The sequence below is a fragment of the Pseudopodoces humilis genome, chromosome 3 (genome assembly GCF_049639895.1).
Source record: "Pseudopodoces humilis isolate 2021_Gansu_Grassland_sample_001 chromosome 3, ASM4963989v1, whole genome shotgun sequence".
Lineage (NCBI taxonomy): Eukaryota > Metazoa > Chordata > Aves > Passeriformes > Paridae > Pseudopodoces > Pseudopodoces humilis.
The window spans coordinates 111126935-111151486 of NC_142202.1; the positions used below are offsets into that span (position 1 = coordinate 111126935).

At 47.9% G+C, this 24552-nt stretch overlaps 1 protein-coding gene across 1 annotated transcript; it reads right to left on the bottom strand.

Annotated features, from left to right (window-relative positions):
* Window positions 1-5347: 5347 nt before the first annotated feature.
* On the bottom strand, window positions 5348-15498 carry LOC102103146 (L-threonine 3-dehydrogenase, mitochondrial-like). The gene is made up of 9 exons (XM_005528790.3): window positions 15387-15498; window positions 13000-13202; window positions 12624-12666; window positions 11415-11485; window positions 10719-10868; window positions 10219-10391; window positions 9166-9256; window positions 8450-8719; window positions 5348-8240 (listed from the first exon to the last, which is right to left on the bottom strand). Exons 2-9 carry the CDS (start codon window positions 13181-13183, stop codon window positions 8101-8103), a joined length of 1122 nt encoding a protein of 373 aa, XP_005528847.1. The 5' UTR covers window positions 13184-13202; window positions 15387-15498; the 3' UTR covers window positions 5348-8100.
* Between the last annotated feature and the right edge of the window lie 9054 nt (window positions 15499-24552).

Here is a 24552-nt window from a genome sequence, read left to right on the forward strand (position 1 = left end):
TGGCCAGACAAGCAAAGCTGTGTCTGGCTCCAAGTGTCTTGGAGGAGAAGGCAAGGCAGCTTCTGGTGGAGTGGCAGGTGGCTGCCGTGGGAAGGGATCCGGGAACTGGCAGGAGAGTGGCACAAGCCTCCAGTCCAGCAAATATCTGATCCCCAGCCACGGAAAAAAAGTCCTCATTAAAAAGCATCAGCCAGAGCCATGAGTGGAATCTTCTTGGCAGTAATTGAACAGTGTTGGAAGAGCATCCAAGCTTTGAGCTCAATGTGAGCGGCTCTGCTGTCACTGTCTCATCATCATCATCATCATCATCATCATCACTGCATTCAGAGCTTGAATCAGGCCTGAAAACTGAAATAAGGCCTTTAAAACTGACAGAGAGCAGGGGTAGATGGGGTATTGGGAAGGAATTCCTGGCTATGAGGGTGGTGTGGCTGCCTCTATCCCTGGAAGTGTTCAAGGCCAGGCTGGACAGGGTTTGGAGCAGCCTGGGATAGCAGAAGGTGTCCCTGTCCATGGCAGAGACTGGAATGAGATGGTCTTTAAGATCTTTTCCAACCCAAACCATTCCATGGTTCTACTATTTTAATGCAATTTTTTATAATTAAATCACAATTTATTTTATTTGCCTTGAGCCAACACTTTGGGGGCTGTGGACTGCAGACCCTCCACAGATCCCAGCCCTTCTCCATCACAACTCCCTTCACACCATGGCTGTAACCTCTGGAGAACCAAAACCCCCCGAAAATTCCCCAGGCACTTGCACACTTTGTCTGGAGAGGACTGGGGTGCATCCCCAGGGACAGAGGTGCCACCATTCCCATGGAATGCAGACCCTGATGGCCTCAGTCTCCTGCCAGCTGAGGCCCTGGGATCACTGCCAGGCCTACATGCCCAGGGATCAGCGGGAAATGTCCCCCAAAGGCTCAGGATTATCTCAGGCCGATGGGTCTGGCTGCTGTTGCCAGGCAGGAAGGCTGGAGGTGGGAAATCTACTCCTGGCACTGATCCCGGGACATGCTGCCAACAGAGCAAACAGCCCCAAGGTCATCAGCACCCAAACATCTGCCCTGTCACCCACGGAGTGCCCAGAGACCCTGCAGCTCTTGGTCAGGGGACAGGGCAGCTCTTCCATCCTGAAGGGCTGAGGGTCTCCTGGATGGATGGATGATGGATGGATGGATGGATGGATGGATGATGGATGGATGATGGATGGATGGATGGATGGATGGATGATGGATGGATGATGGATGGATGGATGGATGGATGGATGATGGATGAATGATGGATGGATGGATGGATGGATGGATGGATGGATGGATGGATGGATGGATGATGGATGGATGGATGATGGATGGATGATGGATGGATGGATGATGGATGGATGGATGGATGGATGGATGATGGATGGATGGATGATGGATGGATGGATGGATGGATGATGGATGGATGATGGATGGATGGATGGATGGATGGATGGATGATGGATGGATGGATGGATGGATGGATGGATGGATGGATGGATGGATGGATGGATGGATAATGGATGGATGTGGATGGATGTGTTGCTGTTTTCTTGGCAGCTCCTCAGCCAGGCAGTGTATTAAAAATAGCTCAACAAACTTCTGGGTGGGCCCTGCACCAATTAGGGATTTGCAAGGCCTCTGCCTTCCACAGAGGTGGCAAAATTAATGGAGAAGTGAGAGGAGAGGTGGTGGGGTCAAGGTGTCAGGGGACTTGTGGGGGGAACCAGAGGATTCTTCACAATGATGTTTAGTGGGAATGATGGGATCCAGCCAAAGGCTGGACTTGATAACCTTGGAGGTTTGTTCCCACCTCAATGCTAATATTCCATTCTCTGTTTCTGTGATCAGCTGTCCTGGGCTTGGACGAGCAGGATCTGCACCTCACTGACCCCTCTTCCTCCTGCTACTCTCAGTTCTGGCAGATTCGGCTCTGACCCGACTGGGAATTACTTTTGTTTGTTCTGTGTCAGCTCCCACACCACCTCTAGGTGGGGGAAAGACTGCAGGAGGAATTGGGGTTATCCCCAGATTTCAAAGTACACTTGCCTCCAACAAGGTTGAGTGTGGAATTTCTTGGTCCCTGCCATGACTTCAGACCTGCCTAAACCACACCTAACCATGGAAAAAACACAGAGGAGAGATGAGGAAAGAAGGAGAAACATGAAGAAAAGGAAATTGCTCATTTACTGACCCTTCCTCCTTTTACCAAAGGCAAGTGAAGCTGGGAAAAGTGTGGAGGCACATGTGTGCCCCCCAGGATGGCGCTGGACTCAGGCAAAAGGAACATATTTTATTTCAATATTAGACACCCACATCAATCACAAATCCATACCAAACCAAGTTTCCCTGGAGCTCAATAAACCACTTATCCTATGAAACAGCATCCTTGGGGTGGTGTTTGTATGCAGCCAAACACGTTCAGACACTCTGTGATGAGTTCCCTGCTAAAAAATATCATTTTAGCAGTTTATCACAATGTAGGACATGTTGGCAAGTCATATCTGAGCAATTATGGAGCAATTCCTGTATTTACCAAAGGAACATTGCTGTGGATATAGTGAAAAACCGATCCCACTAAAGTAAGCAAGATAATAAGATAAAGATTTATTATAAATAAAATAGTGATAAAATATTAAAACTCAACTGTCTTAAAAATTAATTACCGATTTTGGACCTCACAGGGTTCATACTCATTTCTAGAAGATCAATTTTTTTCCCTTAAAATGACAAGGATTAGAAAGGTAAGGATTTTTTCTAAACCACCTATGAGAGTATCTCAGCATCACAAGGAAGAGGAGCTGTAAAAACTCAGGAAATCTGGGGACTTTTGGGCCAAGTTGTGTTGAATGGGATGAACATTAGACTTTACTTTCTCTCCTCTGACTCGCCCCTTTCGCAACAGCTCTGCCAGTGATGGATCTTTAGCTTGGAATTGTGGAAAGGCTGGGGAGATGAAGGACTCATTGCATCACACAGTGAGGTGACATCACAGGCAGCAATGTCCCTGCCGTGCCAGAAACAGTGGCTCCCGGTGTCCTTGGAGCCAGGTGTGCCCTGCCAAAAACTTCCACTTTTTTAGGATTGGTCCAAAGCTCATCCCACACATCCAGGAAAACGTGGTGGCCTCACTGCAGCAGGGAAATTCCTGAGGATGCATTCCCAGCCTAGTTTTCCATTCAACTTTGCATTCATCTGTGGAAGTGTTCACAGAATTATGGAGTCATGGAATGGTTTGGGTTGGAAGGGAACTTTGAGAGCATCCCATTCTCACACACTGCCACAGGCAGGGACGTCTCCCACTATCCCAGGCTGCTCCAAGCCCCGTCCAGCCTGGCCTTGGACACTTCCAGGGATCCAGGGGCAGCCACAGCTTCTCTGGGCACCCTGTGCCAGGGCCTCACCACCCTCCCAGGGAACAATTCCTTCCCAATATCCCATCCATCCCTGTCCTCTGGCAGTGGGAAGCCATTTCCCCTTGTGCTATCCCTCCATCCCTTGTCCCCAGTCCCTCTCCAGCTCTCCTGGAGCCCCTTTAGGCCCTGGCAGGGTCTCTCAGGTCTCTCAGGATCCTTCTCTTCCCCAAACTGAGATATCAAAGCTCTGCTTGAGGTCAGAAGAAATATTATTCTGTACCCAAGGTATTTTCTACTCTGCGGATCCATATGAGATGGGGGAGAGGGCACAAGGCTGTTTACATTTTTTGTTTAAAAGTTTAAATCCCCTCAAAAGTGAACATTAACCTGTGTGCTTCTCAGGAGCTGCACAAGGACTGTAGGTGCAGGAAAACATCCTAAACTGCTCCCAGTTGCAGACACAAGGGCAGGAAACAACTTTCTTTTGTCTGAGCAATGCCCTGTCCAGATTTAACTTCCATAACGGTGCTGGCTGAGGCAGAACTGGCTTTTGAATTGTTTCTCCACAGCCACGTGTGCCAGCTCTGAGCTGCTCTGTGTCATCCCAGTCATCCTGAAATCCCTGGCTTTGTTCCAGGAGCTGCCCCCTCCCTGCCCCTCAGCCCCAGCATGCCACAGGCACTCAGTCCCACGGGGAATTTAGGATCACATACAGTTATGGTATGAAGTCAGAAATAGCCTGGAGAGCATTTGTCTGGCCCGAGGCTCCAGGAGAAGGGCAAATGCCAGCTGATGTTCAGCTAAAATAGACACAACCTGCCTGCAGAGGGGCAGGAAACCACCAGACCTGGCTGAAACACAGAGTGTGGGGAGGGGACTGCAGGGTGGGGATCCCTGGATTTCCCTCTGGATAACCCAGATGCTCTCCTCTCTTCACCTCCCTGGGTTCAACTTCTCTTCCCTGCAGGAATGCAGAACTCCTGACAAACAGTTAGGAGCTTGATTCCAACCTGAAGAGTGGCAGGAAGGGTTTTCCAAAAGCACAGGGGTTAATCCTCCACATCCCTCACACCTTCCCACTGAGGGCAGGAGCTTCCTCCTCTTCCTGCACCTGTCTGATGTTTTAAACAGCCAAGAGAAGAAAGCAGCTCCCAGCTCCATCCAACTTGATCTTGGGTCCCAGGGATGGGGCAGCCACAGCCTCCCTGTGCCAGGGCCTCACCACCCTCACAGGGAAGAATTTCCTCCTAAAATCCCATGTAAACCCACCATCCTTCAGTTTAAGGCCATTCCTCCTTGTCCTGTCCCTCTTCAGCTCTCCTGGAGCCCCTTCAGACCCTGGAAGGGGCTCTGAGCTCTCCCTGGATCCTTCTCTTCTCCAGGTGAACCCTCCCAGCTCTCCCAGCCTGGCTCCAGCTGCAGCAGCCCTGTGGCACCTCTAAAAACCAGGCTGGGCTTGTGTCAAACAGGACTCGACAAGATCCAGACCAAGGATCAAAGGGAAGCGGCTGGGAATGGCACGGTGCTGCAACACCCTCCGAAACACAACGGCCACGTTGTGTCAGTCATTAAACTGTGGTCAAGAGGAATGTTCTCTCCACCAGAGGTTCCCAGCATTAGAAAGCCGAGGTGTGGGAGGAGGGAAAGGCCTCATCTCACCTGCAGGGAGGGTTTATCCATGGATTAAGGAGGCAGGGTGGGGCTGTGTGGAGTTACGAGTGTGATCTCCTCACCCAAGCTTCTCCTGCTGACCCATCACAGGTTGTGCAACACCTGGAGGCAGGACCTGCTCAGACACAGAAACAGGGACCCAACAGGGCCTCAGCACCCTCAGAGCCAAGAAATCCTTCCCAATTTGAAGCCATTCCCCTTGTCCCGAGTCCCTCTCCAGCTCTCCTGGCTCCCTCAGCACTGACCAGGAGCTCCCAGCACTGCTCTCGCCTGCTCCAGCCAAGGATGACAAACCCAGGGTCCATCTGCATAGGATTTTATTAAAGTAGGCATCACCCACAACTAACAATAGTTGAAAAAATATTTTTAACAACCTTTTTTTTTTTTTTTAACTTTTTTTTTTGTCCTGAATATGTAATTTAACAGCCACAGTGCTCAAGTGTCAGGAAGGAAGTCTCTGTCCAGGAGTCAAATTTCCAACTGGTAGCAAAAGGTAGATATTTTGTAACACATCAAGTTGGTTTAATACAGAAAAAAAAAAATTGTGACATCATTACAAGAGAAGCTAATGTAGAAGACATGGGGGAAAAAAACATACAAATCATTGATGAGACTGAAAATGGGAACTTCAAAGAGGAAACAGACCTTGTAGCCACATTTAATAACATTCCCTGATTGTCACCAGTTTCCTCCAGACCACTCTCTATTGGAACATGGTTCATTTCAGACTTTTTAAAATTTAAGTTGCTTAAATGGCTACTCCTAAATGAGGCCAGTAACATCTTAGCAGGAAAACCAAAACTGTTCAAAATGCCAGGTTGGAATTTCACCTTTGCTGTGACACCTGTCCCAAGGCTTTTGTGTAATTCCACCACCAAGGACAGTTTGAGAAGAAAGAACATTGCTGCCCCTCACTCTCGTTGACTCCAATTAAACTGGAGCTGGAATGAGGGTGAGGGGAATCAGAGCCCAGGACTTTGAGTGATATAAGGAAATGGAGTGAGACCCATCAACAACTCTTTATTTTACACTTCTTGAGGGTGGAACAGAGGCACTGAGGAGCGGACAAGACACTTCAGCTCCTTTCCAGCCCTTCATCTGCTGGCTCCAGGCCCCTGGGAGATAATCCAGTCTGGATCCCATCCTTTTGGGCAGGGCAGAGGACCAAGCCCAGCCGGTCTCTCCTCCAAGGGTGTGAAGGGCAGGCGGACTCCACTGGCCCATTGGGCCAAAAATTACACTTGAGTTAGGTGAGAGCTAAAACAGTGGCTAAAGTTTAAAAACTTGTCCTTTCACAACGTAAACAATATAAAAATGTTTCAGTATTAGCCACGACCCTTGAGCTTAAATACCTGGGAAATTCCTACTTTGCCCACAGATGAAACAATAAAATACATACAAAACCAAGAGATACAAGTGTAACAAATGTTTCAAAAAAACTGGGTTTCACCACAGAATCTTCACTGGAAGGTTACTTTTGTGAGGAAACATATTCCCTGCAGGAGAACTCCTGCACAAAGAGACAAAAGCCTGATCGTGGCAGGGTTACAGAGAACACAGCAGACTCACAACCACCAAAGCACCGTCACAGAAAACAGAGCAAACAAGTTGTAGGCAAAAAAAAAACAAAAAAAAAACCACAACAAAAAAACTTGAATGTTTTTACCTACACACACTACTGGAGTACACAAGACAAAAAAAAAAAAAGCTTCCTGTAGGGAATTTCCAGTCACTTTAAAAATGAGATATTTTTTTTTTCTTTGAAAAAAATAAAGTCCAAAGTTCCCAAAGGCTGTTTCTCAGCTAGAGTAGCTGACAGCTCAGACTCACATCCATATTTTACCTACAATGACTTTCCTGTCTCTCCAGGTTGTCATTTCCTGAAGTCTCCTTTTGAACAGACACCTCTTCCTCTCACACATCTACTAAAACTCCCTTGTTCATCCCAGAATATCCTGTGCATGAAACTCAACGAGCAGACCAGCCCTTAGCTGTAGCTAGAAGATGGTTTCAGCTTCTGGATCCCTCTCTGAAGAATAAAAGGGAATGAGTTACACATGAACAGCATCTACAAACACAGTGCACAAGAAAAATGGGGTGAACGGGAAAGATTTCCAAGGCTGACCAGACTCTACAGTAAGGCTCCATCCTCAGCCCACCTTTAAAACTTGTTCCAGGCAATCTGACACTGTGCAGGGACACCAAACAACTGGGAGAACCAAAAGTACTGCTAAAAACCCCAGCCAGGGGCTTGGCCTCCCTGAAATCCCACCCAGACTCACATCCATGGAACAGCTCTTCAGATTTCAGCTCTCCCTCCGAGGTTGCACTGAAGGCAGCGGCACTTGCAGAGAACAGGACAAAGCTTTGCTTGTAAACTCTGTTTGTTTTTTTTAAAGCATGATGAGAATTCAAGTCCTATTCCACTTCACATTTATAAGCAGCATCATAAGAATGCTACTCTGTTTGCCCTAGGTATAAAAAAGTGTATGCTTAGACAGCACTAGAGAGAGATATAAATAGGAGCTATCGAGCAAAGTTTGATTTCAAACTAGAATTGCAACAACCCCCTGGAATTTGGAAACATGAAACAGCTCTTCTGTAAGCAAAGACATCTCTTTTGTAAGCAAAGAGTAAAAAGGATCTTGCTACAACCTAACATCCTCCACCAGGAAAATGCAAAACCTATTGTTAACTTTTTGGGATGTGCCTGAAAGGCCAGGTTGGACAATGCTATCCCAATGCTGTTTGCCAAGGAAGAGGCAGGAATGATTGGAAAGCCATCAGCCAGGAGTAAGTGTTACTTTTGGTGTTTTTCCCTAAGTGTGAATGTTCAAGAACTCTGTGTTTGTCAGCAGTGCTGTGTTTGGGGACAGCACCCAGTGCTGTTGTGTATCTAAAGGACATTCCAGCTACAGGACGTTTCTGCCCAACTCTGTTGCTACTTACGAAAATTAGTAACTGACATGCTCTAAGACTCAGAAAATTAGAAACTAAAATTCAGCCATTTCTTCCTGGTCCTCTGTGGAAATCTGGAAACATCTGAAAGCATTTCAGTTAGCTTGGGCAATCCTGGAGTCAGACCCAAGGTAGCTAAACATCGTGGTCACCAGCTCGGGGAGGTCATAATCGTGTTTCCAACCCCAATCCCTGCGGGCGTTGCTGTCGTCAAAGTTCATGGGCCAGCTGTCAGCTGCAGGGAAAAAAAAAAAAAGAACCAAGAAAGGTGAGGTATAGGAAAAATCTCTCTGAACTTAGAGATGTTTCAGCACTACTAAAGCTGAATTTTGAACCATAAGATTTGAACTGCACAGGAGCAATTTGTCAGTTCCTAAAAAGAAAAGAGACTTTATTTTGCCCCGCTGATGTTTTTTCTTACCTGCTGCCAGGGAAGATACTAACCTATGGCCTGCCTGACTTGATCCACATTGTAGGTCATCTGGAGCTCAGGGACATACTTCTGCACCTCCTGGGCCAGCTCCTCAGGAGTGAAGCTCATGGCACTGATGTTGTAGGTCCTCATGGTCAGGGCTTCTGCAGGGGCCTCCATGACCTCCAGCGTGGCCTTCAGGCAGTCATCGATGTACATCATGGGCAGCCGGGTGTCTGGCCTCAGGTAACACTTGAATTTGCCAGTCTTTATGGCATCATGGAAAATCTGGACAGCATAATCTGGGGAAGAGAATAATGGATGTGTATGATCTGTATTGTGCACTTCATGACAGTCAGCAAACCTCAGACCAACCCCAAAGTCTCCTGTCTCAAATCTGGCAGCAGGACTGTGTGATATTCATCATGAAATCCCAGAGTGGTTTGGGTTGGAAGGGAGCTTAAAGACCATCCAGTTCCAATTCCCTGCCATGGGAAGGGATTCCACTCACTATCCCAGGTTGCTCCAAGCCCCCCAGCCTGGCTTTGGGCACTGCCAGGGATGGGGCAGTCACAGCTTCTCTGGGCACCCTATGCCAGGGCCTCCCCACCTTCACAGGAAAGAGTTTCTTTCCAATGCCCCATCTAACCCTGCCCTCTGGCAGTGGGAAGCCATTCCCTGTGTCCTGTCATTCCATGTCCCTGTGGAAAGTCCTCCCCAGCCCTCTTGTCACGCACCAGTCACTCACCAGTTGTTCCCCCGCCAGGCTGGGAATCAGCAGAGATAATCCCTGGATACCTGAGGCAGCGGAAGTCCAGGCCATAGCGGTAGTGGTAGTACTGGGGAGGGGGAGAAACACAGAGTTACACACCAGTTGTTGGAGTTGGTCACACACCCACTGATTTCACAGGAAAAATCTGACAGGGTGAACCTTCAGCTGCCCCAGGACAGGGATGAAAGGGAAGGAATTATTGAACAATCCTCATTCCATGCCTGGCAGCTGATCTCCCTGCCTGCCCTTTTCCAATTCACATCCACATCAGTAGATATGGATCAATGACGTGGATTGTCATGCTACTCATGTAGGGTCTACAATGTTCAGAAACTGAACATTCCCAATTTTGTGAAACTTTCCAGGATAATACAGTCCTCAGACCTATGTGAGGAAACTGATATAAAAATATCAGCTTTAAAAATATTTTTTATAAATAACTAAAAAGCCAAAAGAAAAGTTTTGCATGTGCACAGTTCCAAGGCTTTGGTTTTAAAGTGTTTTTTTGGAGAGGAAGAGCAAAAAGTCATCTTTTTGTGCACCTGCTGTCACAAGGCTTTGTGCACTGTCCTTTCTGCAGTGCCATTCACATTGGAACAGAGGCCAAAGCCATAAAAAACAGGAAAAGAAATGACACTGAAAGTCAGCTGTTTGCCAGCTTCCCATGCTTTGTGCTTTTCCCAAAAAAACTCAAAAGGTATTTAACCTTCAGAGCTGCCTCAGACTATTGCTGAGTACTAAAGTCTAAATGAAGGAAAAACGGGAAAAAGAATGAGTGAGGAATCTTACAAGAGCAATGAAGTTCCAATCACAGAATCATGGAATGGCTTGGGTTGGAAGAGACCTTAGAGAACATTCCGACCCCTGCCAAGGACAGGGACACCTTCCACTATCCCAGGTTGCCCCAAGCCCTGTCCAACCTGGCCTTGGACACTTCATGGATGGGGCAGCCACAGCTTCTTTGGGAAACCTTTTTCAGTGAAGTTCTCTCAGACCTTTTAAGAAATTAATAAAATAAAAAATTCTCACTTCTCCCATAAGTTCAGCATGGACTTTGGAGACTCCATAGATTGTCCTTGGTCTCTGAATGCAGAGATCAGGAGTTGGATCTCGAGGAGAGGTGGGTCCAAAGGCTCCAATGGTGCTTGGAACAAAGAGCCTCAAGTTATGCTCAGCTGCAATGTCCAGGACATTGTGTAAACCTGAGAAAAAAACCAAAACAACAGGATTTATCAGAGTATTTCTACTTTCTCAAGCCCTTGTGGGAATTATAGAATATTCTCAGCTGGAAGGCACCCATCAAGATCACCCAGTCCAACTCCTGGCCCTGCAGACACCCCAACAATCCCACCCTGTGCATCCCTGAGAGTGTTATCCAAACACTCCTGGAGCTCTGGCAGCCTTGGGGCTGTGCCCATTCCCTGGGGAGCTCTTCCAGTGCCTGACACCCTCTGGAGAAGAACCTTTCCCCGCTATCCAGCCCAAACCTCCCCTGGCACAGATTTAAGCACTCAAAACACAGCACACACCAGTGATATTGACAGCTCTGGCCAGGGGCACGTTGGCCTCTCCCACGGCACTGAGCAGGGCGCTGTAGTGGAACAGCCACGTGATGCGGTTGTTCACCACGATCTCCCGCAGGTTCTTGTAGTCCAAGATATCCGCGAAGATAAAAGGACCTGGAGCAGATGGGAGCAGTGGGAAATTATTTGTCAGGAATGGGTGGAAGGATGGGTCTGAAAGAAGCTCAGGCTGCTGTTTCTACCGCCTAAATACATCACTAAACAGCGACGTTGAGGAAAAATTTTAGCAAGTTTCCAGTGAAAATCAAAGAATCTTAAATCCTGCTCTATATCCATATATCATAATAAAGATTCCCTGAGCATGTGAAAACAAAGCACAAGTTTCATTTCCAATTTCCTCCCTCCACAAGAATAAAAGCACCTCCTTTTATAGCAGGAGCACAACGTGCCTCAAATAGGTATTTGAGTCAGCAAAGTGGAAAAGCAGCAGTGAAAAAAAGCAAAGAGAAATATTTAGGAAAAGGGAACAAGAGAAGAAACCAACATCTTGGAAAGATTTCAAAGCAGGGAGGCATTATGCAGAAGGTTTGAAGAGCAGCTTGTCAGTGGAATCCACTTATCACTTTGATAATTAGTTAATGAACATCAGAGGTAAAGTCAAGATTTTTTTTTTTTTTATCATGTGCTTCCCCAGTCACTTACCACTATAAAAAACATTATCTGCAGGCTTTCTAATGTCAGACAAGATCACATTGTTCTTTCCAAAGCGTTTCCTGTGTAAAAATACCCACAGGGAACAGTGAGTCCACAGCTTTTTGAGATAATCCATCAGTTGCTATTCTGTTTTGCAGGAGTGATAGTGGAGGAACAATATTTTCCACAATAAAATCAGTTACTGCACTAAACAAAAAAAAAACAAAAAAACAAAACAAACAAACACCCAACAATTCTTTAAATATCAACACAGCATCTTAAAAAATGATAAAATACTTCTAGCAGCAGTCAAGGTCTGCATAAGGATAGAGAAATTTTTTAGAAAGTGAAAATATGTTGGGAAAACTTTCCTACCCTTTTCTTACTGAAAATTTTACCCAGGGATAATCTACTCCACTGCAGACAACAAAAAGCCACTGGGATTATTGTAACTGCAGCTACTTTTATATCAACTAAGCAAATAAAAGAGAGAAATTGTGACCATGTGCTAATCAACACAAGGCTGATGGAGAGAGTGAATCTGGGGGCATTGGAGCACATTCTGGCCTCCCATTATCTGGATAATTTTCAAATATATCACAGAAATGGTAGAAAATATCCCAGTGTTGAGTGCAGTCAATCTGCTCGCTTTTGGTCTTGGTCCAAATCCTCTCCAGCAGACCATAAGCAGATGATAAACTGGAGCTGAGCTGGATATGGACAAGGGATCAGGGAGAGCTGTGGGAGCATTTCACACTTCTTGAGAAGATACCGTAACAAAAAGAGGTAACTGTGCTTGAGGTGGGGGAAGAGGCGATGGAAAAAGAAGGAAAACTCTGAGGGTTCAGACTCTGAATACTCCCATTTAACTGGAAGCAAACAGCTCAGCAGACAGTCCCTGAGACAAAATCCTGCTATTTTGGGAATCGTGACCAATGGACACGCAGAAAGTACGTCAGGAACCCACAGCAAGCCCCAGAGGGACAAATAAAATGATGGTGAAAATTTAATTATAGAATCATTAAGAATCATTAAGGAAATTACCTTTAAGATCATCAAGTCCAGCTATTAATGTTATTTACAAAGCCAAGAGGCAAAACCGGAATTTGAAAAATAGATTTTCTTTTATAAACAACTTTCCAGACAACTATTGCTCCTAGAAGTGATGGCTAAAGCTGGAATTCCTCACTCCCAGCAAGCCTGGGAGTGGTGACCCACCTGAGCAGCTTTGCAAGTCCCACTCCGAGCTGGCCAAGACCACCTAGGAGGCAAAAATCAGAGGAAAAGGGGCAGTCACAATGTAGAATTCCATTATTATCTGTATCACATCAAGAATTAGCATGATTTTCTCAGCAAGTCAGGAAGCTTTTATGTTTTTTTTCTCAAGGAACTGGATTTAGAAGAGCTCTGGAATTCAAATAGGAAAGCTCACATGGGACTCCAATCTGAGTCTTTTCCTGATGGGGAAGATCATCCCAATTCCAGGACATTTTGGGGTATTTTTGCTTCCAGAACTGTGTTCTTCAGGGAGGGAGAAGAGCAGTGGGAAAGCTCGGGGGACAAGCAGGAACCCAGCTGTGCCAGGAATGCTGACCTGTGATTAGCACCCGGGGATGATCCGACTCGGAGAACGTCACCGAGTGGAAGCTGGCATCGGAGGCCACCTGGCGTGGGGACACCCCGATGGCCCGGACGGGCACCAGGGACACCCCACAGCCACAGCCAGAGCTCTGCAGCAGCTGGCTGGCAGCTCTGCCCAGGTTCCTGATGACTGGCATCTTCCCCCCTTCAGGTGTGCTGCGAGGAGAGAGAGAAAAGATGAGTCACGAGTGATTCCACCCCATTAAACGGCTTTTAAACGTTCCCCAGAAAACTCTGCAGGGATCCAGAGGAATTCGATGCCATCCGAGGGCTGGGGGATTGTGCCAAGCAAGGGCTGAAAGCAGCCTGGGATGTAACATGAGCAGAGGTAATGTATTCCCTGGAGTGAGCTCAGGAAAATATCCACAGTGCAGGAAAATGGACAGGGAGAACACTGTAAAGCTCAAGTTTAAACCTTCTTTAAAACAGCACTCAAAGCTGTGATTTTAAGTATAAATACAGAATAAAACAAAGCTGCTGTGATGCCACATCTGGAGTGAAAGTTTTGCAGGCTGCTGTGAATAAGCAAAACTCCTCAGGATTGCATCAGCAGGAGCAGCTGAGCCAAGGAGGCAGCTCTTGAAAAAAGGGAGATTTATTCTGATTTAACACTCAGGACTGACGGTACAGAGAAAGCAAAGAGAGGAGTGGCAGGGCTTAGCCAGGCCTCAGGAAAATATCCTAATCATTTCACAGAATTATAATTTATTCTGTGCTGCTTTCAAGTTTGGGTTCTTTCTCTCCAAATCTTTCATATTGGGGAAGGAAATGCAAAGTACCCCAAATAAATGACACCTGCAGCCACAGATGGTCATTTCTGTGGTGCAAATTTAATTCTCTCAAATAAAATCCTGAAGGCACAATCATTTATTTTTTCCTTATCCCCTCTGAAGAATTTTTAACTCTTTCCCAATGATCTAGAATATGTAAATTCCCAGATGAAAGCATTTTTCAAACTTGCCTGATGAGGTTACCCTGTCAAATCCTTTCTTGGGGCATATATTCTAAAAAGGAGAGTCAGGTAGATGGAAGCTCTCCACAGGAAATTGCAGCAGTTCATTGCTGCAGCTGAATTCCAGTTGCAGAGAAAAGCAAACAAGTGATTAATGGGGGTGTTCCTTTCATTTCTCAGGTCGCCTGACTGAGAATTTTCTGGTACTTGAGGGAGTTGTGCTATTTAAATACAGATTTGCTAAACTGCCTATTGTCTAGTAAGACAGCCCCATAAAATTGCATTATTTAAAAAAATACATTTAAACTGATCAAAAAGACTCGGTCTGAGATGGCCAGAGAGGTGATGGGAGTGTCCACCCTTGGAAATATCCAAATTCCATCTGGACACAGACCCAGGCACCAGCTCTCATGATCATCCCTTCCTATTTCAGCATGGAAAAATAAAATCTTCCAGCACTGAGAGAGACTCACTGGTCTGTGTGACAAAAAATTTCCACTCCAAGTACCTGAAAAGGCATTTTGAGCTCTGCAAAGTACAAACACAAGTTGGCTGTGAGTAAAATTGGTTTCCCAATGACTGGACTGGTTTTTCCAAATGCACCTGGTGTGAAACCACAAAGGCTTAAGCTGAGAATTTACTCCCAGGTCTGACTCTGAACAGTAAATGAATGCATTTTATACCAGACACTGAAACAGCCAGACAGCAGAGCTGCTGCAAAAAACCTCCACTGATGACATTTATTTCTATTTCAGATACAAAGGGGGGAAAAAAACAGGTGTGACTGGCTACTAGAGTTGCCATAAATGCACAGATATATAAAGAAATCAGTATTATGCCTTAAGATACTACCCCAAATAGCTGAAGTCAGCCCCACACAGTGATTAACTCAAGTTTCCCATCTTAAATAACTTCCAGGAGTTATTAACAGCTCTGAACACACACAAAAATATTAATTTAACTGATGCAAAATAACTTAATTTTTTTTAGGCTTCCCTTTTTACTATCCCAAAGGTGAATACTTCTGTTCTGTTGGGCACTGAAGAGAAAAAATTATCTATATAATATATAGATATAATTTATAGTGGAAGGTGTCCTTGCCCACAAAACAGGATGAGCTTTAAGGTCCCTTCCAACCCAAACCATTCCATGATTCCATGATATATTTTCAAGCCCCCCTCCCATGTCCCCTTCTGAATAGTTTCTCAGTCCCTGATCTCATTTAGCAACTCAAACTGGTATTAGAAAGTGCCAGCAAAATGAGGAAGTTTTATCCTGAAACACCAAAGTTATTTCCCCCACCCCACTAATTCAAACCAATAACCAACGCTTATTTCAAGGATTAGGCAATGGAATTGCAGCTGGAATTTCCCCTCTCCTGTACTCACCTGGGCCTCAGCTGGTGATAAGGCAGAAGCAGAGCGGAGAAGGCAATTTATAGGACACTGCCTCTTCGGAAAGCCAATCAAAACCTGGCACAGAGTAGGAGTTGTCCCACACCTTAGGGAAAAAAAAAAAACCAAGAAAAAAAAAACCAAAAAATGTGCATGTGAGAGAAGCAGCAGCCAGGGATATCTCTGTTCTCTCCTGCTTGATTTTGAAATACCTGGAAGTTTGGGATAGGCAGGGAAAGGGCTCTGAAGGGGCACAAGCAGCTCCTCCAAGTCCCAGAACCAGCCAGCCCCTGGTCATGGCTGAAGGACAGAGTTTAAACTAATTAGTGGCAGTGCAAAGGATTAGTAGAAAGGAAACACGTATTCCAATGTACAATAATCTGCCTGGGATAGCAGGAAATTTCTGGGGTTTGTAAGAAGATTAAAGCACAGGGAGAGGGAAAAGAGGGAAGAAAAAAAAAAAAAAAGCAAGGCGCATTCATAAAATGACATTTAGTGAGTGAACTGCCAGCTGCTGATCCTCTGTGAGATTTCCAAGGTGTTACATAAGCAGCAACACCTGTTGCTCACATAAAAGTCAAAAATGTTTATGGAAACCAGCAGTTCTTCTATGTTAGTTATTAATAGAATGTCACAGTGATAAGAAAGTCATGGACTTGTTCTGAAAAGTCTCACTGCAAGCTTCAAAGAAAATGGGAGAGAGGGAGGAAAGAGAGGTCAAACCAAACCCAGAGCTCCCACAGGATTTCTGGGGCTGCACAGCTGCTGGGATACCCCTCCAGGGAGCTAAACCAAAAAATCCAGAACTTTCTTTTACCAAAGAAAATTAAGGGACCCTGCAGGGCACAGGGTAACGCAGATTCCCAACCACGTCCTCGGGAACATGGTCCACACCAGCACGCTGAGCTCCAACTTCCCAACTCCCATTTGGCTCCAAACCCCACAGTTCCTGCTCCAGACCTGCAGATATGCTTATGCTTTTGGAAGCTCCTCTAATTTTCCTGACTGTATCAAGAGTTTGAGGAGAAAGACAGCACCTTCCTTGGGCATCCAGAAGATGAAGCACAAGCCACTCTGCCCATGAGAAAGCCTCTCCGGTGCCCAAGTGCTGCCAGGTGGAAACTCCATCAGATCCCTGCATTTGGGAGCACTCAAGCTGCAGCAGCTAAGGGACGCTCTCAGCTTAACCCCAGTGACTGCTGCCTGGATAGCTGGGCAGCCCAAATGCATCACACATTCCCTGCTGGCAATTCCTCTGCTTTTGAGAGCCCCCCAGGCTGGGACGCTGCGTCCCTGCTGGTGTCCCCTGGCAGCGGGGATGTGCAAGGGTGTCCAGGCTGGAGCTGTTCCCTCTGGCAGGGAGCTGTTGGCCAAGCTTGGCTGAAATAACCTTGACACTTACGCACGGCTCCTGTCCCAGGGGTGACGCACGGCCGGGGATGAGGCCGAGCTCCTCGGGGAGCCCGCCAAGAGGAGACGTCAGCCTGAGCCGTGAGGGACCTGCTGGAAACCTGACCTCAGCCACCAAAAATAAACAAAAAAATTTAAAAAAAAAAAGGGAGATTACGCAGCTGCTGAACGGCATGAAATTCCCAGAGCAGGTAAGGAAGACTGGTCCAGAACGTCCAATGTATCCTTGGCAGAGTGGGCAGCAGGGGAGGGGAGATTCTGCCCAGCTCAGGTGAGACCCCACCCGCAGAGCTGCCTCCAGCCCTGGGATCCAACAGCAGAAGGACATGGAGCTGCTGGAGAGAGTCCAGAGGAGTCCATGGAGATGTTCCAAGAGCTGGACCTGGCTCTGGAGCCAGGCTGGGAGAGCTGGGGGTGCTCACCTGGAGAAGGATCCAGGGAGAGCTCAGAGCCCCTTCCAGGGCCTAAAGGGGCTCCAGGAGAGCTGGAGAGGGACTGGGGACAAGGCGCAGTGGCTTTAAACATAAAAAAAAAAGTAGGTTTAGATGGGCTCTTGGGAAGGAATTCTTGGCTGTGAGCGTGGAGAGGCCCTGGCATAGGTTGCAGAGAAGCTACGGATGCCCCATCCCTGGAAGTGTTCAAGGCTAGACTGCAGGGGACTTGGAGCAACCCGGTCCAGTGGAAGGTGTCCCTGCTCATGGCAGGGGTTGGAACTGGATGATCTTTAAGGTCCCTTCGGACCCAAAGCATTCCCCGATTCCCTAGCACAGCCTCCGCTGACGAAGCCAAGGGGCCGGTGCGGGTGATGGACACGAACAAAACCCGCCCGCCCGGAGCGAGTCAGCGGTGAGGCACAGAAGTGCCACGAGCACCGAACCGCCGCCCCCGGCCCGGTCCCGGAGCGTCCCCAAAGTGTCCCCAAAGTGTCCCCAAAGTGTCCCCAAAAGAGAGGACTGCGCGGTGCCGGAGGAAGCCGCCCCTCCCCCACCTCATTCATTCGGTCGCGCAGGGAGCGGGGCGGCCCCGCGATCCCAAATGCCCCCAAAGCCAGTCCCCCAAACCAGTTCGCCACAGCCAGTCCCCCATAAGCGGTCCCCCAAAGCCCCCCGGCCCCGCGCTCACCCCGCTCCCGCCGCGCTCCCGCCGCCGCCCCGTCCCTCAGCCGGGGCCGCTCGCGCCGGGCCTGACGTCAGCCGGGACCGCCCAGAGGATTGGGCGGTGACGTCACACGGGAGTGACGTCACGCGCCGTGAGGGGCGGTGGCGCCGGGCGGGGCGCGCTGGCCCCGCAGGAGCTGAGGGCGGGCGGGGCCCGGCCGCGGGGACACTGCGACTTGGAGCGCTCTGGGGGCGAGGGACCTTAAAACTCATCGCATCCCACCCCCTGCCATGGGCAGGGACACCTTCCGCTATCCCAGGATGCTCCAAACCCTGTCCGACCTGGCCTTGGACGCTTCCAGGGATCCAGGGGCAGCCACAGCTTCTCTGGGCACCCTGTGCCAGGGCCTCACCACCCTCGTAGGCGGGAATTCTTTCCCAATATCCCATCCATCCCTGCCCTCTGGCAGTGGGAAACCATTCCCCCTCTTCCTGTCACTCCATGCTCTTGTCCCAGGTCCCTCTCCAGCTCTCCTCTGGTCAGCACTCACAGGCAGAGCTGTAGTACAACACAGCTCTGGTGATAGAATCCCCGATTCCCAGGATTCCCAATTTCCAGTCACAGGATGGGACAGGTTGGAAAGGACTGCAGGAGGTCATCTGGTCCCTCCAGTGGTCCTGCTCCAGCAGGGCCATCCCAGAGCACAGGGATTGTGTCCAGGCAGTTCTGGAATATCCCCAGTGAGGAGACTCCACTCCCTCTCTGGACAATCTGCTCAGGGCTCGGTCACTGCACTGGGAAGTTCTTCCTCCTGTTCAGGTGGAACTTGCTGGGATCAATCCCTGCCCGTTCCTCTGCTGCCATTGCTGGATCCCCATGGAGCAGAGCCTGGGCCCTGCTCTGAGCCCTCCCTGCTCACAGGGACACCCAGGGATGAGGTTCCCTCTCAGGATCTCTCTCCTCTCGAGGCTGAACAGCCCCAGCCCCCTCAGCCTTTCCTCATCAGGGAAATGTTCCCTTCATCATCTTTCCATCACACCAGTATGATTGTCTCTCCCAGGCTGTACCACCAGCTCCTTGACTGTCCAGACATGGGAGGGATGTAGTACTCAGATGATCTTTGAGTTGCTAAAAATCATCTCTCCATTTCAAATTTCCTCTGCTGCCTTCACATCCTTCCAGTGAAGGCTGTTCTACCTGCTAAAACTCACTTTCCCTTGCTCAGACTCTGGTTTTTAGTGTTCCCGCTCTTACTGAGGTCACGGTGGCTGGGCAGGACCTATTAGGTTTTACACTGTTTCCTAAAAGTTCAATAGAAGGAGATATTTCCCCTTTTTCTCATCAAGGTCAGTGTCTCATGTACATGGCCAAGTCCTAAACGCCTTCAGCCCAGCAGAATGAGCCACCTGGTTGATCTTGGGTGCAGAAAGCACCATTTGCTCAGCCAAGAGGCTCTTTGTTGGGCCAGGGACTGAAGGAATCATCGTGTTTGTCGTGCTCTCTGCACAGCTGAGTTGTGGCACTGTGCCTCAGAACTGCAGATGCACCCTCCTATCAGCACCCACACTCACAGCTGCTCATCAAACTCCTGGGCAGCCTTTACCATATCACAGGACAGAGCTGCTGGCTGATTGTGTGCAGGACATGGGCGTAGCTGTTCTGGGAAGAAAACTCATCAATACGCTTTTAAGTGGGAGGCCATGAAGAGAATAAAGACGGTGGAGCTGCATGTCCACAGCAAGAACCCCACTGGAGTGAGGCTGACACCCAGATTCTGCTGGACTCCACAAGGGAAAGCTAAAATAGCCTTAGAAAGGGAAAATTGTCTTGGTATCAGGTACATTGAACTGGAATAGGATAGCACTTTCCATTGGACACATTTTTTTTTATGCTGTTTGGGAACTTGACAATTCTCTAGAGGACAAGAGTGCTGGAATGAGTGCATCCTTCTTGAATGGAGAGCAGCTGAATGTCTGGTGGGTTATGAACCCAGGTTCAGCATTTTTGGACCCCAAACACAGGAATGTGCCCTGTGAGGTGACAAATGCAGTCCTACATTTTACTATGTCCTTCAGAGCTATTTCTGCTGAGGTTTTGGAGCTCAAATTTTGCAAATTCTACCTTTTCATTTTTTATTTCTGGGGAATTATTCTTCATTTGAAGCTCCGGCTGGTAGCCTGATGGGAAAGCTGTGGCAGCCTCATCCAAGGTTGGGCTGGACAGGGCTTGGAGCAACCTGGGATAGTGGAAGGTGTCCCTGCCCGTGGCAGGGGGTTGGAACTGGATGGGCTTTAATGTCCCTTCCATCCCAAGACTGTATGGAAGCAGCAAGGACAAAGTTGCAAATTTCCCAGAATCCTTCTAGAGAGGCGCCTTACTCGGCCCAAACTGCAGAAATCCAGAAACATTCCATGGTTTGGTGCAGTCCTGGTGCTGCCTGATTCCTTAGACACCTAGTAAAGCTGCATGGAGCAGGAAGTTCTTAAGGGACTTCTTAATGAGCAGCCAGGAGGGATTAGAGGGCCTGGAGCAGTTTGTGCAAAGTATTTGGAGTTAAATCTGATCCCACGTCACACTTTCTAAATCTCCAGGCAGAGTCCTGGTGTGATGGGGTTTGGCAGCCTTGGAAGAAGGGTTTGATATGGGAACCCCCCTCCTAAATCAAGGATAGAATCATAGAATCTTGGGATTATTAGAGTGGGAAGGGACCTTAAGGACCATCCAGGTTCTCCTGCTGCTCCTGGCTGAGGGAATGGGTGACTTCTGACAGCACAAGCAGTTGTCCACAGTGGAGGCTTGTGTGTTGTTGCCCTTCTCAAGGGAGCACTGGGATGGTGTGGGGCAGTGGGGTGTCCTCTGAAGGACAAAGTGACAAGCTGCTGGCAAGCAGAATTCCATCTTTGATGGACCAGTGATTTCATCTCTCAGTTTGATCCAGCAACTCTTCAGCCAGGCGCTGATCAAATCCTCCTTTCCCTGAGCAGATCCTGACAAGTCTTCTTATTCCCAGCAGCATTTGTACAAAGAGCTTCCAGATCCTTCTCTGGATTCCTTCTGCTGAGCAGTACCTCCAGCAAACAACGTTATTATTTTTTTTCTCACTTATTCCAAACACATCTATCTTTCACAACCACCAACATTAACTCCCTGAGCATTCTTGAAGAACAAAGGCTTTGAGATAAGATTATCTTACCACCGAGGTGTTTATAAGCCTGTTTTTTGGGTTTTTTTTTCCACATTCCCTCCTGCTTACGAATTCCACCCCTTGGCAGACAGGATGGGATTTTTATGTAATAGCCTAGCTATTCTAATTAGAGAACACAAAATTATAGATGGAGAGGGGATATTATCCAGTGTGGATGGCACAAGCTTACCTGAGTTTCTAAAGCACACGGGTGAGTTTGTGGAGGAGAAAAACATTAATGATGAGTGACTGTAAATCTCCTGGATGTGCAGTGACAGTGTCCAAAAACGGTGTTCAGAAAGTCCTCCAGCTGTGGATCCCACAGTCTGTGGGAGCACTGTGGGGAAAAGGCTGCTGCTGGAAACAAAGGAGCAGGATTAGGAGAATCTCGCCTTGATTTGCTGCGGTTGCTTTTACGTTCTGAATTTGGTTCCCTGAGTGATGATCAATTCCTGCCTCAGCACAGCAAGGAGCAGAGGAGGAGCTCAGCAAACCAACCACTCTCTATAAAAATGCTGGTTTTCAAGGCCATTTATTATAAGCAGGGCATTGAGCCATGAGGGAGCCAAGTGCAGTAATTATATTTGTGAAGCACGGGTCATTTCTGTTTGCTGGACCCACTTGATTGTTATTCACACAATGGAGTCATTTTTATGTGGTGTTCAGCTTATCAGCCTCTATTTTAAAAGCTACTTGCACTTGAGTCATGTTTACCCTCCCTCTGAGCAGTACTCTGTATTTGAAGGTGCTGCTGAAGGTAAACAAACCTCCTCCTTTGACATGGAGTTTGCATTTAAACATATTTTTTGGAACACTGCTTATCTTTTCTGAAGACTGTTGAATTTCACGGTGTTCTGCAGATAATGGTGTTTCCATGTTGCCTAATTTCTGCCCATAAACAGGACTTAAACTGTTCACACTGGGAAAGACAGGAGCTAAAACACCTTCCAGAGTTTGCTTTTTCATCTTCCTCCACATAAAAAGGCAAATATCCAATACTTTGTTTATTCCTGAGGGGATGTCTTCCCTGTCTCTGTCTGCAGGGAGGGCTCAGAGCAGGGACCAGCTCTATTATCCAGCAATGGGATAAAAGGAATGGGCAGGAACTGTTGCCCAGCAAGTTCCACCTGGACATGAGGAAGATCTTTTTCCCTGTGCAGTGACCAAGCCCTGAACAGATTGTCCAGAGAGGTGGTGGAGTCTCCTCACTGTAGATATTCCAGAATGATCTGGACACAACCCTGTGCCCTGGGATGGCCCTGCTGGAGCTGGGAGGTGGGACCCGATGACCTCCAGTGGTCCTTTCCAACCTGAGCCAACCTGGGATTCTGGGATGGGCTGCAGTGCTGACCAGGAACACGGATACTGCACAACAGCCCTTGAGCACACGGACTGAACCAGACATGGGAAGCAGAGAGAACAGCTGGAGGTTTCCTGCAGGAACTGCTTCCAGGCCACACAGGAAAGGTGGCAGCAGATAGTTCCTGGACCAGATCCCTCACTTGGGTAAACCTAGAGAGCCCCACACAGCTGTAGTCACTTGAGAAGGGCAGGGATCCAGCACAGTTCTTAGAACCATGTAATGGTTTAGCTGGGAAGGGACTTAAAAGCTCATCTTGTTCCACCCCTTCCACAGGTTTGGACACCTTCCACTATTCCAGGCTGCTCCGAGCCCCATCCAGCCTGGCCTTGGACACTTCCAGGGATCCAGGGGCAGCCAAGGCTTCTCTGGACAACCTGTGCCAGGGCCTCGCCACCCTCACAGGGAAGAATTTTGTCCGTATATCTCACCTAAATTTTTCTTCTTTCAGTTTGACCCCATTACTTCTTGTCTTACCACTACAGTTCCCGAAGGAGAGCCCCCTCTCCAGCTTTCCCATTGCAAGGGGGGAGCTACAAATCTATGCCAGGTCATTTTCCCATGGTTTTTCCACGAGCCTTTGGTGCTGCTCAGAGATAGATTAGTAAGGAAGTGGAATTTTGCCTGGATTTTATGTGGCTCTCTGTCACCCAGACCCAAGCAAAGTTTCAGTTCCTGAAAGGATCTCCTGCTTTGTCCAAATGTGCCACAGCAGCCCCAAAGAGTCACCAAGGAGGGACACTGAGCTGGGCCTTGGTGCCAGCTCAGCCACACAGGATGTGAAAAGAAGAAACATTTTCTCCCTGTGGTGCTGAACTGGTTTGACCCTGACGCTTGTCATGCCCAGCAGATGTGACACGGGCTGTGCCCAGGCACAGGGAGGTGTCACATCGTGTTGGCAGCACAGGACAACCTCACACTGATCACAGTCAGGTCTCATCTTCCCTCTGTGAGTGAAAGCGTCGCTTTTGCACCCAAACATGTGTGTCACACTGCATTGCTGCCTGCTTGGAGAAGGAAAAAAGGGAAGATTTTATTTAAAAATCATTCTTTTTAAAGGATGCACTGGATAATCTTTGTTTCAATTAGATTTGCCTTGTCTTTTATTTTATTTTATTTTTTTTTTAATGAAAGGTGAAATCAGTGTGAGCCACAGATGCCTTGTTTTTCAACACATTCTCTGGCCTCATTCCCCTCCCTGTGAGCTCCTGCAAAGGGAAAACAGAGGTGTTCCCCCTCCAGGTAGGCTGGGAGGGAGGGAAGTCTTTGCTTGTGGCATTTTCCACCTGGCTGTTCCACACTGGGTGTGAGATCCCTGCCTGAAAGGAGCCTCTCTTCAGGGTTAATTCCCACTCACAGCTCGGGGACAGCAGTGGCTGCAGCCACATTTCCTTGTGCAAAGGGACCTTGTGGCATCCTGCACTGCAATGGACCAGGATCAAACCCTCAGTGCCCCCCAGATGCTGCTGTGCTGCTTTCTTAAAATTAGCATTTCTTCTGTGACCATGGGGCAGCAATCCTGCAAGGATCTGCAATAATCTGCACCCCAATACTGCTCATGCACTGATGGCAGATAAATGATCTGGTTTCCTTTACATCCACAGCTTTAACTTCCTCATGGTGATTGGTTTTGCACTCACAGAATCATTTAGGTTGGAAAAGACCTTCAAGAACATCGAGTCCAAGCTGTGACCAATCCCCACCTTGTCAATGAGACCAGGGCACATCCAGGTGTTGAAGACAGATGAAACACAATTAAGGACAGCTCACAGAAACAAGAGTTATCAAAAAAAAAAAAAATAAAGGGAAAAGGTGGAGAAAACAGACCTGTGAAGAGCAGAAGTGGCTGAGGGGGACAAGGGGCCAATCTTACAGCATGAAGCACCATCAAAAGAAGAAAAACCTCCAAATAAATCAATCTTGAAGGCATGTGCTCCAATAGTAGCCAGATTAGTCCTTGGGACAAACCTCTAGCTGTAAGGAAGTCCCAGAAAAGATCACCTGGGGAGGGAGAAGTTTGTATTGCTGAGAGATTTAGGAACAGGTTAGGTGAGAACCATCAGCAGAGATATGTGTTCAGTGGGTCCTGTCTCAGGGCAGAGACAGAG

What these genes read in the sequence shown, in the direction of transcription:
- LOC102103146 (XM_005528790.3), bottom strand. Translation starts at nt 13,183, where the DNA reads ATGCCAGTCATCAGGAACCTGGGCAGAGCTGCCAGCCAGCTGCTGCAG. An exon ending in CAGAGCTGTCAATATCACTG is followed by an intron (nt 10,392 to 10,718) that starts GTGTGTGCTGTG and finishes TTTTTTTCTCAG; the next exon opens with GTTTACACAATGTCCTGGAC. An exon ending in ATGCTGAACTTATGGGAGAA is followed by an intron (nt 9,257 to 10,218) that starts GTGAGAATTTTT and finishes CCCCCTCCCCAG; the next exon opens with TACTACCACTACCGCTATGG.